Here is a 19,016-nt window from a genome sequence, read left to right on the forward strand (position 1 = left end):
CGACACACTTACACCCTGAGACCTGTTTTGGTTTTGTTTTAATCGAAAGGGCCTGATTTCTCTCGGCTGGGAAGTGCCGGGACAGCTTCTGGTAGCCCCCTGGGTCTCTGCTCCTGGTCGTGCAGACGTCCTTTGGGCGGGCAGTGCGCCTGGGTGCCGAGTCCCCGCGGCAGGAGCTCGGCCGCCGGGCCCACGCGCTGCCCGTGCCCTGTTGCCCTCCCGATTCCTCGAAACCAGGTCGGGAAGCTACGCGCCGCGCGCTCACCCGGGCCCGGCGGCACTGAGGGCAGGACCCGGGCGCCCGCGGCGTCCGCTCGGCTTTTAGAGAGGCTGGCGCCGGGGAGGTCTGGCTACGGCGCAGGGCGCGCAGCCGGACACCCGGCTCCGGGTCGCCGGAGAGGCCGGGCGCGCTTCCTGTCCGTCCGGAGAGCCCCGAGCCTTCTTTGTCACTCGCCGCGGTTAAGCACAGGCCGGGGGACGGGGTCTCCCGTGGCCGCCGGGAAAGACAGAGCATCTGGCAGAGCCCGCCTCCGACGTGGGTCCTCAGCCCGGCACTCGGCGGCCTCCGCCGGGGCAGGAAACACCGGCGCCCGGCGAGGCCCAGACGGGGGCAGACCGGCCCCCCAGCAGCCTGAGGTCTGTTTAGAAACCAGGCTGAGCTGCGCGCCCCGCCTTGGCGAGGGAGCCCTGCCCTCTCCATCCGCCCCCACCTACCTTCCTCCCCCCTTCCCCCCCCCCCCCCCCCGCCGTCCCCACTCGGAGGCTGGCCCCTGCAGCCCCCTCCCTGCGGCCTGCCCGCCTCTACCCACTTGTCCCTTCGGGCCGCCCCAAGGCGCGCTGAGGCCCCGTGGCGTGTACTGCGTGCATTTGGGCAACTTGGGGCGCCTCGGCACTTCACCCCCTCCTCCCTACAGTGTTTGGACCGTGCGGCCGATTTGGGGAGGAGGTATTGGGGGGCCAAGCAGCGATTGTGCACTGGCTGTTTGTTTCATTTCGAGCTTTATTTGGGCGAGCGGGAACTTCCCGGGCCGCGGGTGGGCGCGAGGAGCCGCGGAGCGCGGCCGGGGGCGGCGGCGGCGGCGGCGCGCGGTGGCGCTCGGTGGCGGCGGGGCTCGCGGGGCTCGCGGGGCTCGGGCCGGCTCGCGGCGCCGTCAGGCAGTCAGTCAGCGAGCGCGGCGGCGGCGGCGGCGGCGGCGAGGGGCGCGGCGAGGGGCGGCCGCTCCCATATATGGCGCAGGCGCCGCCCCCCGACGTCACCCTCTGACAGCGCCGCTCCCGGGGGCTTCGAGTTTTGGCTCCCGGGAAAGGGTCCATTCCTCGGGGAGAGAGGGCTGAGTTTTGTGCGCCTCCGTCCGCTGCGCGCGCCGCTCCAGGCCCCGCCGCGCCCCGCCTGCGCCCGGGACTGCGCCGCGGCACTCACTGCCCCGTTTATTTGTCTTTGGAGCAGGCGGGCCGCGCCAGAAGCGGGCGATCCCGCAGTGTCCTGCAGCCGCGGACGCCGCCTGGCTAGGATGACACCACGTTGAGCGCGCCTGCAAACAACAACAACAACAACAACCGCCGCCGCGGCCACCGCGTCCTGCTCCTCCGAAGCGCCGCCGCCGCCGGTGTAGCCGCCGGTGTAGCCGCCTCCGCGCCCCCCCGGCCGTCCGGAGCGCCCCGGCCGCTGGTGTATGTGGCGCCTGCCCGGGACGGGCTGAAGCCGGCGGCGGGGCCGGACCGCAGGCGCCGAGCAGGGCGAGCGCGGCCAGGGTAGCCGCCTGCCGCCGAGCCCCGAGCGCCGCTGCTCGCGGAAGCGCTTTCGGCCGGGAGCTGCGGCCGCCGCCAGCAGTTTTCATGTTTGGGATTCAGGAGAATATTCCGCGCGGGGGGACGACCATGAAGGAGGAGCCGCTGGGCAGCGGCATGAACCCGGTGCGCTCGTGGATGCACACGGCGGGGGTGGTGGACGCCAACACGGCCGCGCAGAGGTACGTACCGGCCGCCCCCGCGCGCCCCGGCCCCGGCCCCGGCCGCCGCGCTCCTCACCGGGCCGCTGTCCCTTTCCTCCCGCAGCGGCGTGGGGCTGGCGCGGGCGCACTTCGAGAAGCAGCCGCCCTCCAACCTCCGGAAGTCCAATTTCTTCCACTTCGTGCTGGCGCTCTACGACAGGCAGGGGCAGCCGGTGGAGATCGAAAGGACCGCTTTTGTGGACTTCGTGGAGAAAGAGAAAGTAAGTGCCCGCACACCATCACACCTTCCACCTTTCTACAAGTGGGAGGCGGGCGGTGCCCGCGCGCGGTGGCCCCGCGTGCCCCCCTCGGCGGCGGGGACCGCTCGGCGAGGCGCCCCCGCCGCCGCCACGTGCGGCCGCCCGGGCCACCGCCGAGGGGCTGCGCAACTTCTGCGCGCCCCCGGACTCGCTCGGGGCGAGGAGGACGCTGGGCTTCCAGCGGGAAAGTGACATCACCGCGCCGCTCCCAGCTACGGGTCCTGCCATGTGTGAGGCCGCGGGGCCTCGGTGGCGCAGGGGGACCGAGCGCGGTGGCCGCGCCGGACGCCGATCGCACTAAACGCAATTATTTATCGTTACTTTCAGGAGCCCAACAACGAGAAAACCAACAACGGCATCCACTATAAACTGCAGTTGCTGTATAGCAACGGTAAGTGGCCGCCGCCGCCGCCGCCCGCCCCGCCCGGGCTCGCCCTCCTTTCCCGAGACGGCTAACGGACACCAAGATTGCGAGATTAAAATGACACGGATGTAAACACGAAATCTTCTCGTGGCATAGAAGGAAAACAAAACATAAACGATCAATAAGTCGATGGCACTTCACATGATTAACCGGTGGGGCTCGAAGCAGAAAGTAAAAAGGGGGATCGATATGGGGCTTCAGGAGGACATCACTTTTAAGTGACTTTTTTCAATTTTGCAAATTAATGTTAATTATGGAGATGGGGGCAGCTCCATAAGCGGAGCGGAACTGACTTCCTGTGCACGAGTTTTTGAAAAAAAAAAAAAAAATCCTCGAGAGACACTAGAAAGAGTTCAAACTCTCACTCAGTTTCCATTTCATGCTTTCTGTTTTCTAAAAATAAATGACCACATGGGCCCACCCGGTGCAGCCACCGGGCCTGCTCGCAGCCTGGCAAATTTGTTGCACCTTCCAGTGCAAACCCTAAGAGTCTTAGAGGTTCCGGATGACGAAAAGAAACTCAGAGCAGGGGAAGCGATTGGGGTTCCCTTTCGCCTCTTAAAGGGCATGGCTGAGTTTTGCTGCATCACGGCCGGCGGCAGCAGCAGCCCCGTGCCCCAGGTGCCCTTGCTAAAATCCTGATGAGAATTTATCCCTGTTTTTTTTGCAGGAGTCAGAACGGAGCAGGACCTGTATGTGCGCCTCATAGATTCAATGACCAAACAGGTGAGAAAGTTTAAGCTTCCACACCACTTTCCACTGTTCAGCTGGGTTGTCCTGGGGTTGAGAGGAGGGCAGATGGGTCTCTGGACTTGTTTTCCACTTGGCTTCCTTGACATGCTAATGAGAATTCCATATTTATTGGAATAAACGATGCGATTGGTAAAGTAGTTACTGTTGTCATCACAATAGGACATATATGCTCTATTAGATGGCTTGTGCGTGGAATCCAATGCTGTCTTAATTAGCTATGGTAATTAATATTTGAGAGAGAAATTTCAGGAGGCTCCCCCTCTTGTATATCTTTAAATGTTTCTCTCTCTCTGCTTGGAATCATTTCATTGATATTTTTTTTTTTTTTCTGTAACAAAGGCAACTAAGTCCTTTCCAAAGCCCATTGAGTTGGGCTTGATTAGTTCATTTTTCCCCCCTTTCCGGTGTGATGGTCTAGTAACGCGAGACGTTGATCTGGATTTAAAAGTGAAATGTGTTGGGGTGAAAAGTCACCTTGTTCTCTGCTAGCCCGTCTTCACCTCTCAGCCTCCCCTCTCCATAATTCAAACTCCCAGCTCCAGGGGCCACCCACACCCTCCATTGCTCTGGGAGCTGCCTCTGTTCCCCTCTCCCACCCTCTGTCATACCTTGTAAATAACATAATTACAAGCAGTTCCTTATTAAATTATTTAACCTGTCTTGGTCAACTTTTCCGATGATAACTGTTGGCTATCAGTAATGTGATTAAGTGCAGAAAAGCACTTCATTGCCTTTTGACAGTGTGCAGTCTGGCTGGTTTTGTGCTGGGTGGTACTGTTGTTTAGTCGTTGTAAAGATCTCCCCCCACCCCCACTTTTCTTAAAATGGTGTTGGGGGAGGGGCAAGTTCCATGCGAAAATTAAATCCACTCGGCACAGATGGATTTAAACTAGACGTCCGAGGTGGGCTTCAGGCTTGGAAATGCAAGTAGAAAGTAGCACCTCCGTTTTTGATGGTAACTTTAGGGGTTGGTGAGCCAAGCAGGACAGGAGTTGGGTGCTTCCTGCAGCCCAGGACGCAAGCTTCCCACTCTCGGCACAGCAGTTAGTTTTTTCGGATTTTACTTCCCCTTTAAAAAGTTGGTCCTGACCTAGGCAACAAGCGCGTTGGATTTTAACGTCTGCAGCGTAAAACACTTTGGTTTTCTCTCAGGGTAAAACCGATCTTACAGGTAAAGTAGTGTCTTTGTCAGAAAGACGGAGGCAGCTGCGTGCCCTTTGGTGATTATTTCACTGGGATTCAGAGAAGCCTCGAAACGGGGCTGCTGGTTGGCAGGGTGCGTCTATTTCCTTTGCACAGGAGGGCTAAATGTTGTCGGAACCGCAGTGGTCTAATTAAGAGGTGGGTGCAGGCAGCCGTGAGTTTCTCTGGTTTGCATAGAGGAGGCGGCTTCGTTTTCAATGTACTCTCATTGTTCATTTAGCCGTGCACCTTTGCAACATAAACAGGGCTGAAAATAAAGGCATTTAATCTCCTCTCACTGACGGGGATGGGGGGGGGGGGGGAGAAGGAAAGAAATAGCCCAGTAACTGATCAAAGAGTCAATGGCGCTGAACCGACAGTTTATGGATTTCTGTTTGTGCTACAAAATAAAAAATAAATCAAATATAAATACGGGGATCCATCGGAGGACAAGCCGGGCTCTGAGAAGTGCCGGCGCCTGCCGCGGCCAAGCGCCCCGCAGCCCCAGGCGGCCCATCACTGCCGTGGTTCCCAGCGGATCCGGAGGGAGGCTGGGGCGGAGGGGCTCGCGGGGACCCTTCCCGCTTCCCAGGGGGCAGCCTCGGGCCTTGTCGAGAAAGGGCTTTGTCCGCCTGGAACTGGAGGCAAGTGTGAGAAGTGCCCGAGGAGATTGGAAGTAATTTCCAGATAATTTTCGGTGCCGGGGGGGAGGGAACTGGAGAGGGGACTCCCCTCCCCCTTCCGTGGAATTTTTCTGCCGGGAACTTGCGGCTCTCGGCCCCCGCCCCCTGCCCCTCCCCCAGTGACCTTTCCCCCCGTTTTTTCCTTTTTCTGCGAGGCCGGCGGTGGGGCTGGTGCGGGCGGCCCCCGGCTCGGGTTCCCGGCGGCGGAGCCGGGCCGCGCGCGGTCGTGAGCGCACCTCGGCCTTCGCACCATCTGGCGGAGCCTCTGCTCAAAACCCACCCGAGCGTGTGCGCAGACACTGCCTTTTTACCCGAGAAAAATCATTGTTAGCAGTTTCAAAATAAACACCAGATTGGCCATTAGCACTTTCTTTGCAAATATCATCCGGCGAGGAGCACGTGGCCGCGCGGGCCCGGGCGCCCCGGGGCCCTGAGCACTCCCGGGGGCGCCCGGCGCGGCCACGTGCGGCTGCTGCGCCCCGGGCCCGGCCGCCCACCGCGGGCACCTGGCTCGGGCGGGCAGGCCGGGAGGAGCGGGGCGCGCGGCCGCTGCGGCGGTCGCGGCTCCTCGGCGCCGGCTGTTTGCAGCACGCAGATTGGAACTCCGGCGAGACAATGGCCCGAGGACGCGGCCCGGCGCGGCCAGCCGAGGGGGCCCCGGCGCCCCGAGCCCCTTCGCGCCCTGCGCCCGGGCCTCCCTACCCGCCTCCCCCCACCCCTACTTCCAGCACCCAGCCCCGGCGCGGCCGCCACCCTCCCGACCCCCGGGCCCCGCGCAGGCCCTGCGGGCGCCAGGGAGAGCAGGCCGGCCGCGGCCTAGCCCTGCGCCCCGGGGCGGGCGGGGGGCGGGTGGTGCGGGGAGGGGGCTCTGCCGGGACGGTGGCCCGGCTGGGCCGTGACGCCTCCCCTGGCCCGCAGTGCACCTGCCGCCCGGGAGACCCGCAGCGCCCGGGGCGACTGGGCGCCCAAGCCGCCGGCGCCGCGTAACCCCCGCCTCTGCTTGTCCCCCCCCGCGCAGGCCATCGTGTACGAGGGCCAGGACAAGAACCCGGAGATGTGTCGCGTGCTGCTGACCCACGAGATCATGTGCAGGTGAGCGGCGGGCGCGGGCAGTGGGGGCGCGGGCGGCCTCGGCGCCAGCTGCGTCCACAAAGGACGCTGCCTGCAGGCGCCACCACCCCGCCCAACTTCGGGCCGGGCATCGATTGAAATGCAATCGGCCCGAGTCTGCACCCCGAGCCACCGAGGAGCCCGTTCTCCTCTCTCCCTCCCCGGCGGAGACGACCAGCGCCACCGGCTGCTCAGCAGAGCGGATTAATTCGTGCAGTCAAAAAGGAAAACGGGTCCTGGGTGACGCCTCTGTCCCCGGAGCCGGAGGAGTCAGCGCTGGGACTCATTTTACTGCTTCCTTCGCAAGCACTGGCGTCCCGAGCTCTGCAACTGTCTGTTACTGATAAAAAGGAAACTCTTCTGTACTTATGCCAGCGCTAGCCTATGTGAGAATTGGATTGTGATTCCGTCAGTTAACCTCTTCCCCAGAGTGGCGATGCCTCGTCCATATTGTTGTTAGATTGCGCGCGCGTTCCTTGAGATCTCTGTCAGAAGAGCAGTTTCCCACCTGTTTTTTTCTAAGTACCACCAGAGTCTCACCCCTACATGGCAAATAAAAATGCATCATTGACTTTGCATGTGCGGCATGTGAAACATAGTTGCAAGGCGTAGCAAGGGCCTGGGTCTGCAGGCGACAGTAGCAGGCCGCAGACTCTGAGGGGCATACTCTGCCTGGCTACGGTGCCTGTTGCCTAAATGCCATTTCTGAGCAGACATATTGTTACAGCGCTAATATACAAAAGCTGACTTTTTCTCATATCAGGTAATAAATATAAATTACAACCAATAAAGTGGAATTTCTTTATTATCCACTTCTGCATGTACTGCAATTAACATAGAAAGCGCACAGATGTGATTTAAGCTCTAAGTGGAAGACTGTAGACTTTCTTTAATCACTTTAGCTGTCAGCTTTAAAAGGCTTTATATACTTTGCCAACCATATGGTGTTAATTTAGCTAATTTAGACATGTAACCATTATACAAGTATGCTTTTTTAAAATGCAAGAAGCATAACATTTTTGTTTCATTTCTGCTTTAATTAAAGTTTCAATAACGGAGTTAAGGTGGGCTTAAAGAAGGAACAATGGAAGTTTCTGATAGATTGATGCGTGCCTTTGTGGTGATAATTAATAAATGCCCAAAAGAAATATTGGTTGAAGGTGGCATCTTGCACCTTTTCCAGAAATAACAGCTTGACAATTAGAGGTAAACAAAAGCGGGAGCTGTGAAAAGTTATTCCCAAGCCTCCTGCCTCCCCTTCTCCTCAGTTCATTGCAAAGACAAACACCGAACACGCTTTCCATATTTTAGCATCAGAATTTCTGTAGGAGCCGGGCTGCTCTCCTAGGGTACCAGACACTGTTCAACTTTGTTCCTTCCGGTAGAAACTTACATCACGAGTGTAGCCGCAGAGCACACGAGCTCCCTGGGTTTACGTTTGCCAGACTGCTGTGGTAGGAGAACTTGTCTCTACTCAGACCGCTTTAGTGTCAGGCTTCAAAAAAAAAAAAAAAAAAAAAATTACAAGTTGGGCATAAAAGGACGCGATGCGTACTGAAACCAGTGTTTACCATTGCTCCACAGCCGGTGCTGTGACAAGAAAAGTTGTGGCAACAGAAACGAAACGCCCTCAGACCCTGTAATCATTGACAGGTAAGGATGACTTCTTCATTTCTCAAAACAAACCCGCAGCAGCAGCCCAGCCCTTTCGCTTGTGCTCGGTTTCTAGCTGCTCCGTTTTTTTGGAGTCTGGTGTGGAGCTCATCTTGCGAGTTGCACCATTTGTTGTCCGCGTGCGTTATCATGCACAGGTGGGTTGACTGGGAAACCTGGTGGCTCGCTCTGTGGGGATTCAGTAATTGCTTGCGAGTTGTCAAGGGAAGCAGTATCATCTGCCACTGCTCTCACTGTGAGGAGCACTTTATGCCTGGAGATTTGCTGGCTTTCAACCCAGAGATATGTCATAAAATGCTTTTTGCTAATTTGTTAACAAGTATTTCATTTTTGCCTTGTTTTTATCTCGGATGATAGCTGAAGTTGAGACTTGGGTGGCGTTGACTGTTGTAATTGTTGCCCAGTGTTAGAATGAATTTAATCTGCTCTCAATTAGCTGCAAAATGTCTCCTAATTTTTTTCCAATTGTGGCTGTCGCTTTATGTCAAGTAGCAAATATGTAACTAACAAACCAAAGTTGTTATAATTGAAACTAATTACACACGCTGGTTACATTTTCCAACATTAATTTCCATAACTAGATGAGCTGTATGCATTCTTTACCTTGCTGCTTTTCATCTTGCGATTTATCATATTCCTTGGGCAACGTCGCATCCTTTTAAGATACTAATCATTAGTCCTAATAGTGCTAACGTGCGTTTGGCATTGCTGTGGTCGAAACAACAAAAACATCCCCTTCCACCCTCCTCTTCCAACACTCACCCAAATCGCTGGCTTTCGGTGACCTGGAGGAGAGGAGGAGTCCTTTCTTCCCAACAGTGGGAGGAACAGTAAGAGGCCCAGCGTGTGATTGACTGCAGATTTCGCAATTGGTACCCAAATCGAATAAATGTTAGGCTTGTACATATGACACCAGTTTTGTGAGGCAGAGGGTTAGACGGTTTTGAAGAGGGGTTGAATTTCAGCAGCTTTCATTACAAAGTTATCTTTTGATCGTGAACTTTGCTGTCCAGTGTCTGAAAAATTAAACCCGGAAAACTCTATGAGTTAAGCCTAAAGAAATATGCACCACCAGTGGAGAGCAATGCTAATGTTTAACTAGCTGGGATAGCTGTTTGCTTAGTGGAGAATGTTCGGTATCTGACAGAGAGGACAGCTCTCTTATTAGTAATCAAATAGGGCTGACCAGTTGTGGCCGTCACTCAGGCAATTGAGAACAAGTTCAACACTTTATAGAACTCCAACTCCAAAAATCAATAGAATTATATTTGTCTTTAGTGTGGTGGCTATGGAAATCGTACGGCCTTGGATTGTCGTCTCGTCACCGAATTCATTTTATTTTGTTTTTGACTGGCTAAAAGTGTTTGAGCAGCTCCTGGAATCTTGTCTGAGCGTGAGATGCCTGAAGAGGCGGTGTGTGTTTGCTGGCAATGCAGGATTGTGAGGCGTGCCTCTTTGGGTTGTCTTCGGTTGGTGAGATGGTGAGATTTTAGAAAGATGACTTCCTTTTAAATTGTGACGTCGTCAGCACAATAACGGAGGGGTCGTGCCGATTCCACGAACGTTTGGGATACTGTGTGTTCCCTTCAAAATCACGTTGGGTTTGTGTACCATTCAATCATTTATCGACTGTTGATACTGAATACCTTTTAATACTCAGTTTTAATCCACGCGGTGGGAAATATCTTCCCTTGATATGCAGAAATGTCCCCTTTCATTCTTGTCTGGATGCTCTCTTCTATTTGGTTAATTGAAGTGTGTGCCGAGATTACCGAAACCTTTCTAGTCTAAGAGAAGTGTGTGATCATTTGATATTCCAGAAGCGTGAGAGGAGGGGAAAAATGTAAAAACATTTGGCTAATGGGTTTACCAAGTTTATTTGAATAAGGAGGATTGCAGCCCCATTTACGCCTGGCGTAAATGCTTTGGAGGTCTTAATTATTGATGAAAAATCTACTTGGCTTCTAAATTCAAAGATATGACAATTTTACAGGAATTTTAATCACCTTCCATGTTAGGGATTTTGAGGTAAGGATAGTTTCTTAAGTAATGACAGACAGAACTGAGAACAGACAGGGCTGATGGGGGGGTGGGAGGGAGGGGAGGGTGGGTGATGGGCATTGAGGAGGGCATCTTTTGGGATGAGCACTGGGTGTTGTATGGAAACCAGTTTGACAATAAATTTCATGTATTTAAAAAGAAAAAAGAAGTAATGACAGAATGTACATTTTTAGCATTCTTAAGAGAGCTGTCACTGACAGTGGATAAACACTAATTTTGTTGCCCGATGGAGATGCTCGTGAAACCGTTGCCGTATTGGCTCTTCCTCCAGTTTAAGGTCTGTTTCTAGGGGGAAAGCGAAGAATCTCGTGTTCACTAGGGCAAGTTGTGTTAATCAGAGAAAGGAAAAAAAAAAAAACACCTGCAGGAGGGGAACATCTTTAGAGAGGTGCAGTCTTTCACAGCTGAGATGAGTTTCAATTCCATAATGATAGTCATTTCTGGGGGGGGGGGGGGTGTTGCCTCCTAAAATTAGTCGCTCATGTTGAGCTGCTAGCCTGTGCTCCCTCTGGAGTATTGCAGGATAAAAGATCCCATCAGATTGGTGAGTCAGTCTACAGGTCCCCATCAGCAATGTCATCACTTGGTTAGTTGGCTTAAAAAAGAATTATATACAATGTGCTTCGCCAGCTCCTTGTGGCCTTTGGATACATTTAGCAGGTTCTGACCAGATAAGGCATATTTGTCCTGAGGATATAAACCAATAATTCCAACCTGAATTGAGATCAATGGGCCCACATTTGTTCTAACCCACACCGAGCCTCTTCCGGCACGCTGAGACTGCTTCTCTGTGTTATGAGAACAGAGGAGTAAGCTTCCCGCTCTGGCAGGGAAATCACATTCTATAGACTCCGATGCCTCAAATCAATTAATTACACAACTTAGTTGTCTTTCAGAAGCATTAAATACTCATGAACAGCATGGAAGACGCGCTTCAGAGGAAAGAAGGGGGGAAAAGTGAGGATATTTTGTATTATCAAACCCTTTTAATTTACCGTGAAGGTTTCACCTACGTTAACTGTCGTCTTCCTCATAAAACAATGCCAGACAAACATCTTTTATAGCTCTGAAAATACAATTACACTGCAGTTGACGTAAGCTAACGTCACGACTTGTGGGGTAAAGGAAAGGAGAGGCATAACGCTGGGAAGTAAAAGCACAGTCAGTGGACACGACGGGACAGTGTCCACGGTAGATCGCGGTGACCTGTGGGGAGCCAGACGCAGGGAGGGAAAGGTGTGCGTGTGCATACGCACCCACGTACACGTGTGTGTGTGTGTGTATGTGTGTGTACACATGCATATGTAATTTCTTACGGTGTTCCTGAAAAGGATGGGAGTATCATTTTCCTCATGGAATAATGTTTTCTGGGAAAACACAAAAGCAGATGGTTTTCATTAGGAACACCCATTGTCCACATATCCCAACTATGAACAGATAAATCTCTCTCGTTTCACCCGTACATTCCAAGGGCTGTAAATGATTACAGGATGTCGGTGTGGCTGCTAAACCAGAACCACACTTTGGCTCTCGTGCTCCCCCTGTGCCATCCTGGTGAGCGCGCCCGGGGCCCTCCTGGAGGTGCCCAGCAAGGCACGCGCCCTCGCCTCCCTGGCGCACTTGGCCCCCCTGGGTGGACCGGGGGCGCCCGGGCCCACGTGTTGCAGCCCGCGAAGCGGCGGGCGCCGGGCGCCGTGACCGTCCACGCGGGCCGGGTCGCACGCCGTGTGCTCGCGCAGTGCCGGGAGCGTGCTCGGCGGGGTGGTTCCAGATGGCACCGTCTCAGGCGTCCTGCTCGCTGGCACCTCCGTGGCAGGCAGCGCCCCCTCCCCGGTAAATCTGGCATCGGTCTATAGAGTCGGGGAGACTTCTCATTCCAAGTCTGTCCTACTTTCCTGTCTGGAAGCCAGACATCTGTTTATCCCATTTTCTTTCATACAGAGTTTGGAATAGCTTTAGTTTGGGGGGGGGGGATGGGGAGGGAAGTTTTGTCATATTTAACAGCTGTTACAGAATTTCAACCCTGTGGGCTCTGAAAATACTTTTCGGCTGACCTCAGATTTTTATACATAATCGACGTGGGGTTGTAGAAAAATATTATTTACTTAACCTCTCATTGTCTGTGATTTCACATTGTCCTTACTCTGATGTGCTAACTACCAACAATTTTAACTTGCCACCCCCCCCCCCCAGCCTTGCCTTGATTCATTTACACGTTTTAACTTTACACCTTTAAAGTGATTGCAGAACGGTAGCTGAAGACCGATTGGAGATTTTCTTCCTTTCTTTTCTTTCTCTCTCTCTCTCTCTTTTTTTTTTTTAGTCAACAGTGTTTCCTTTCACTTCCTGTCACAAAGGTCAAAGAGAGCCGACCTTTGCTGGCGGTCCCCCTCGCTGAATTATTCATGGCATTGACTTTTTGTCAGCACACACAGTTGTGCTCTGGGACATTTTATTCATTTACCTCATTTAAAGCGCCTTTCTGCACCTGTTCAAGTATTAATATCATGTAATTTGGGCCTAATGCCGATTTTGCTGAACACTCATTATATTTTTTATTAGCTATATTTCCAAACGATTATGTATGATTATTACCAAGCCTTACAAACAGCACCGGGCTATTCCCCAGCCCTTTACATCTTCTTGTCAGGTTGTTTTCAGAAGCGGGGAGGATAAACATTTGACCAGACCCACTGTTTTTATTCCTACTCCATCTCCAAGCCGAGAACTTAAAGCTTCCTCCCTCATGGCTTTGCACGAGCGTGATTAAATCCAACTCTGAGGGAGCTGTACAAATGCCAGCATTTATAAGGTCAACGCTTTTGTTAAAAATGCTATGTAAATGAGGATCTGCAAAAAGGGACATTAAATAAAATTAAATTCATTGTCTTCTTTAATGTCATTTACATTTTGGCTAAGCCCCGGCCTGTCAAGGAGGATTTTAAAAATAATTTTAATTACACATCATTCAGGGATCTAGGGTGTTCTATTCAGTAGCATTTGGATGCCCTGCAACACGGAGACTGTTTATTAACTGCCTAAACGACATCACGTCACTTCATCTGCATAACGCGATGAAAACAGTGCAGTTTGGTGTGAACCTTCCCTTCTCGGTTTTCCTGAAGATGGGACTATCTTCAGGATAGGGCTATCTTCAGGATGGGACTAATTATCCGCGAACAGGCCTTGGGATCCCGGAGCCCTCCTCTTGCTCTCTGCCGTGGGTTTGAGGCGTGGTGCGGTTCGGGGTCTGTTTGAATACGCTGGGACTTCAGCGGAGGGAAGACCTTGGCCAGGAATTTGGCAACAGGAACACACAGTTGGGATGAATGGATGTGGCTACAAAGAATCTGATTTTGCCTGGCACCGGCCCCATCTGGCTTTGTCACACTCAGGTGTGAATGGCCGTTTTATTCCCTGGCACGCCAGTGGGGAGAGGCAAAAAGTTCATTCATCCCTTAAACATTTTTCCATAAACTTCTGAAAATAAACAGGAGAGGAAGCACTACGTTACTGTCTGACAATGACATGCTTTCACTTACACAGGGAGACACCAGAAACAGGTCCGACTTTGTTCTCCCCCCCGCCCCCCCGCCCCCGGCAGCCCCAGGGTCGGAGGAGAGTCTACATCATACATGCAAAGTCCGTGTGCTGGCTGTCCCCACACGCCACGGTGGTTCGGGGCCACCACCAGGCCCAGCGCCCGCCTCTCTGGTCTAGGCCGAGGAGGCCCGCGGAGATTTATGGCTGTGCCTGGCCTGGGCAAGGACTCCATGGCCGAGCCAGGCAGAGGCTGGGTTTTAAAAGCAGCCACACGCTCGTCATGATTTCCGCAACACTCTCAAACAACTCGGATTCTTGACCGCCTGAGCAAGGGAGAAGCCTCTTTGCTGCCTCTGCTGCTGCTGTAAGCAGGAGCCCGGGGCGGCACGCAGGCATGAAAATGCAGGGGGCGGAGGGGAGGGGCTGGAAGCCGGGCCTGTCAGAAGCTATAGTCCAGGAGGTATGTTGACGCAAGCCATTCCGTGCCTCTGCGGCAGCCTTATCAGGTGAAAAGCAAAGATATTGCCAGTGCCTGTAATTGTGTTAGGATGGCTTGGATGAATTGGATTACCTTATGGAAAGCCGTCCAAACTCGGGGTTCTGTTACGCATGCTTACAGGAAGCAAATAATTACTCTCTGTGCACCAGCAGATAATTGGGGCTGGCCACAGGCCTTCTCGTGCCGCCGAAGCGGGAGGAGCTGGCCTCGTCAGAGCGTTTAGGAGACAAACCGGGAGGGTGGTGGTCCCTGTGCATGTAGGCGGCTCACGCTGATGCTGTGATTTCGGTTACTTTTCAGAGATGGTGAATAATTTATCAGAATTCAAACTAACAGCGGCAACGGGCGGCGCGTTGGAGGAGATAAAAATTGCACGCTCTAATGATGGAAATTGTCGTTGCAGACAGGAAGTGATTGACAAGTAGGGGTGCAGGAAGTGAAAACTCAAGGAGCTTAGCCGGGGCTTGGGCGCAGCTTCTGGAGCTTGTGCTCGGAGAAAATGAAAACCATGCCCTCCCGTTAGCCCGCCAGAACACAAGCCCCTCTTGTTTGTTTATCTACCTAGCAAATCTCCCCAAAACGTTTGTGGTCAAAAGTCTACATAATGAGACATTATGCTGGTATTATTAATGCTTTAAAATAAAAATATGGCTATAATTTAGAAAAATAAGCAGAGGAATTTTATGTGTTAAGGGTTTTTTTGGGGGGGGATTGTATTTTATAAGCTTCTCGGTCTTTGGGGGTAACTAGGGTTCATTAAATTGTAGAAAGCTTGAAGAGGCTGTTTTCAAAACTATTTATTCAGCAAACAGTCTGTCCTATCTATCAACATAATAAATGCTATACATTTGCGACCAGTTCGATGAAGGGCACGGTGGGGGCTGGGGCAGGGAAACTGTAACGGGTTGTTTTTGAATCACTGGTTTCCCTTTCCCTTTAAAAACAAAACAAATGAGAACTCTCCCTCTAATTCCTTGGCTGGAAGTTGCTCAGCTAGAAAACACTCCAAATGCACGCGGGGCTGTGGAGCCAGCGGTGGACCGAGTGCCGCGTGTGAGCGTGCACAGGGGCAGCCCTGCTTCCCCCAGTAATTCACTAGGAAATGAGTTTAACATGTGCGGAAAGGAAGGGCTCAGAGTTTGCGTCGTTGGAGGACCCAGAGCCCAGGCCCCGCGGACGGAAGGAGTAGGCTCCAGCTTGCCTCTGCTGGGTGTGGAGGGGAGCTGCTCGCACATCTGGGGAGGAGGCCTCGGTTAGCCCTGACGGGCAGCTCCAGCCGCCCCTGCCTCCGCCTCCCCTTCCTCCCCCACCTCTCCCTGCCCCCTCCCCCTCCTCCCTCCTCGCTCTCCCCTGCCTCCTCCCTCCTCCCACCTCCCTCCTCCCTCATTGCCTGTATTTTCCCTTTTCCCTCTCTCTCAGCAGAAGGCAGTGGGGGGCAGGGTGCCGTGTTAAAACAAGACAAAACTTGGGCAGCGTTTAAGGCCCTGAAAACATTTGCCCTCCTGATGATGAAGTTCCAAAGGGGGAAAGACCCGCCTTGGCCTGAGCCCCCATCTCCCCGTCCGAGTAAAGGCTTCAGCAGTGGCTTCCTGCACATCCTCACAGCCCGATGTAAGTTTTCACTGAGACGGAGACTTTTCGCAGGAATGGCGGGTCTGGATGTGGTGGTGTCACTGGAAAATGGGTCTGCAGGCCGCCCCTGGCGTGGGGCCATCCGAGGGTGACCTATGTGTAGCATAAGAGTGTGGGATTCGATTGTAGGCACAGGTGGGCGGCACGCCTTCCCGAGGCACGTGTGGGGGCAGGCAGGTAGGTCACCCTGACTCTAGGTGGGGGACGGGGCCTGCACAGAAGGCGCAGCAGGGAAGGGTGCCCCTTTCACCTCAACCAACACCCGACAAGACCAGCTAGGCATTGGGGAGGGGTCGGGGATGGTCCTGTCCAGTCCTGTTGAGGAAGGGGGGGGCCCTCCCTGAGAAGGCCCTGGGTTTTCTAAGACCTTCAGTATCCGGGGGTGTGGTGTGCAGGTACCCAAATCCCGTCCTGACCAGTTTATGCAGATGTCCTTTCCAAGTTGTTGCCGCTCAGGTCACAGGACCATCCAGCTGTGTGGAATGACATCCTGTGGCCAACAAGAAAGACCAGGAGGCACAAAGCAGGGCTGAGGACGGGGTGGTCACGGAGCAGGGCCACGGAGTCCACACCTGTGGCCAGCGACAAACCACCCCTACTTGGCATTTCCTTCCTCCGCATTTGATATAGATTCCAAGGTGGTCTGAGAGTGCTTTTTGGAAAAATTGATATATATATATATATATTTTTTAAGTGAGCTCTAGGCCCAGGGCTGGTGGTGGGGCTCGAACTCATGATCCCGAGATCAAGAGTCCCATGTTCCCCTGACGGAGTCAGCTGGGCGCCCCCAGACTTCATTTTTTTAGAGCAGTTTTGGGTTTACAGAAACATGAGAACCTGGGCAGAAAGTACAAAGTCTTTCCCATATTCCCGTTTGGTAACGTCTTGCCTTAGTGAGGCACGTTGTTACAATTGATGAGCCAGCACTGATATGTTGTAAGTAAACCGAAGTCTGCTGTTTAGTTAGGGTTCACTCTGGATGCTGTGCGTCCCAAAGGTCTTTTCCTACAACAATGTCATGCAGGGTGGTTTCACTGTCCTAACCATCATCTATGCTCTGCCTTTTCGCCTCCTCACCCCCGGCCCCGGGCAGACACTAATCTTCATACTGGGCCTGTACTTGTGCCCGCTCTAGAATGTCAGTCATAGAGTTGGAATCACACAGTGTGGCCTTTTCAGATTGGCTTCTTTCACTTAAAATATATTTTAAGAGCCTTCCATGTATTTTTATAGCTTTATAACCACTAATAATACTTTTTGAATTTCTGTTTTTCTGTTTTTTCTTTATGAAAGGTTTCTGGGCAGTGTTTTCCCTTTCATTGACTGTGTCTTTGGAGTAAACTCCCTTACTCGTGAGCTTATCATAGCAGTTAGTGTTTTGGTATTTGGATGTTGTCTGTGGGTTTTTCAGAAGTTTACGTGATCCACCCCCATTTTTGTTTTTAAAACAGCTGGCTCCTTTGCAAAGAAATGAAAACTTTTTACCGAGACTTTATTTCAGTGGTGTCACTCCATTTTGCTTATTATTTGGGTCCCCACCTCCCACCCCCAGAAATACTTCTTTGGAATATTTAAATAGCACAGGCCATAAAAGGAGAACGGTTAAATTATCGGAAGGCAGAATACTACACTGTGGCCTGAAAATGGAATGAATTCAGCATTCAGCGGAGTTGTTGGCTTTTTTGGTTTAATAAATTAAACTACAAATTTTCCTAATTGCCAAACAAAATGTTAGGCCAGCTTTAGCCATTGCTGACAGTGAAACACAACATAAAACCTGCTGAGAGTTATATGTGGTATTTAATATGAGACAGAGCAACGAAAGGGTTTTATGGCGAAGTATGAATTCACACCCAGAGCATTTGGTTCACATTAGGAGAGGTTTGTAAATCAGATCAGTGTGCCGGGATGGGGTGGTCCCCAGCAACCTCTCTCCTGTCTCCTTCCTGATATTTGGTTATTGGAATTGCTACCAAAGGGATCTCGCCCGTCCATTTCCATTTTCTCAATGAAGCGATTTGTCCTCTGACATCAGGAAGATTGGGTCAGGAAATAAGTGGGGGATTGGATTAGACGTGATGCTCATCCCTACCGTCCGAGGTCACCGGCCTGAGCCGGCCACCGGGCAGCAGCCATCAGTTACCGAGACGTGGGCTGCCCATCGGTCCTTGGCCGGCGGGGACCCCAGGGAAGGTGAGAAGGATCTGGGAAAACTGCTTTCAGGGGAAAAAATGGCAATAACTATCATTTATTAAATTTGACAAGCAGGTTCTAAATATAACAGCCCTTTTCCCAAAGATCATTACTTTGAACAAATAAATGAGTTATGCAAGTTAATAAACGGCTAGGTTCCCCGTCCAGAGGCGTGCCTTTGTGCAGCTCAAAGATACATCCTGCTCTCTCCCGCTGCCCTAACGAACGGCGGATGCTCTCCCGTTTCTGCTGGCCACCGAAGCTTTTGTGTTGGACGCGCTGCTCTTAGCATATAGCGTGCCCACGACAGTCTCAGAAAACGCTTGGCAGTAAAAATAAACTTGCCTTGGTTGAGAACGATATGACACGTGGATGTGCCTTACCGTTTCGAAAAGGCTTTCGTACACGATTGTGAATTAAGCAAGGTCTAGGAGTCCATTTAACTTTAAGGGAGGACATGATTTGTCTGCTCCCGTTCTCGTGGTCAGAAGCGTATGTGCTGGGCTGGGGCATTTGTCACGACAAGTGACTTCTTACGTTCCCTGAGACCCCATTATAATTATTCCCAGCAATTAGAGCATCCAGAACCCCATTCCAGCCCCAAACACATTTGTTCCCATTTATTAGCCTGTGAGCAGTAACTAATTTACATTGTTTCAGAGTTGTGTGTTATGGTAATTTATTGCGTGTGCTGGGGGTCACACAGAGTTGACCAGTCGGCAGGGCAGACCCTCGCCAGGCAGGGTCCAGCAACGCACAGGCAGCGAAGCCAGGGGCATGTGATTTGGAACCTGCTACGGTCTTTTTAATCATGTTTTGATTTATTCTCTGTTACATTACTTGCTTTACTCTTGTTCCCTTTCTGTTTTTTAACAAATCAGAGCTGGGAACAGGATTTTTTTTTTTTTTTTTTTTTTTTGAAGGAAATGGAAGCGATATCTCCTAACGAGTGGAAACTTTTACTAATGCTCTGAATAAAATATTTGTCAGCGGCCTCCACTAAACGTAAAA

The 19,016-nt window shown here is 52.5% G+C and overlaps 1 protein-coding gene across 10 annotated transcripts in view; it reads left to right on the forward strand.

The window, feature by feature from the left end:
- Window positions 1–1,233: 1,233 nt before the first annotated feature.
- EBF3 (EBF transcription factor 3) overlaps window positions 1,234–19,016 on the forward strand; it is a 119,067-nt gene continuing 101,284 nt past the window's right edge. For 2 of the 10 annotated variants that reach the window (XM_078434984.2, XM_078434981.2), the window contains exons 1-6: window positions 1,242–1,970; window positions 2,056–2,212; window positions 2,579–2,642; window positions 3,346–3,401; window positions 6,312–6,385; window positions 7,988–8,056. In XM_078434984.2, coding sequence (XP_078291110.1) covers window positions 1,837–1,970; window positions 2,056–2,212; window positions 2,579–2,642; window positions 3,346–3,401; window positions 6,312–6,385; window positions 7,988–8,056 — 554 coding nt within the window. In that variant the 5' untranslated portion in view covers window positions 1,242–1,836. Of the gene's footprint in view, window positions 1,971–2,055; window positions 2,213–2,578; window positions 2,643–3,345; window positions 3,402–6,311; window positions 6,386–7,987; window positions 8,057–19,016 lie in introns of all 10 variants that reach the window. The other 8 variants (XM_078434987.2, XM_078434985.2, XM_078434989.2 and 5 more) reach the window with 7 other exon arrangements.

Source organism: Panthera onca, chromosome D2 (genome assembly GCF_046562875.1).
Source record: "Panthera onca isolate mPanOnc1 chromosome D2, mPanOnc1 haplotype 2, whole genome shotgun sequence".
NCBI lineage: Eukaryota > Metazoa > Chordata > Mammalia > Carnivora > Felidae > Panthera > Panthera onca.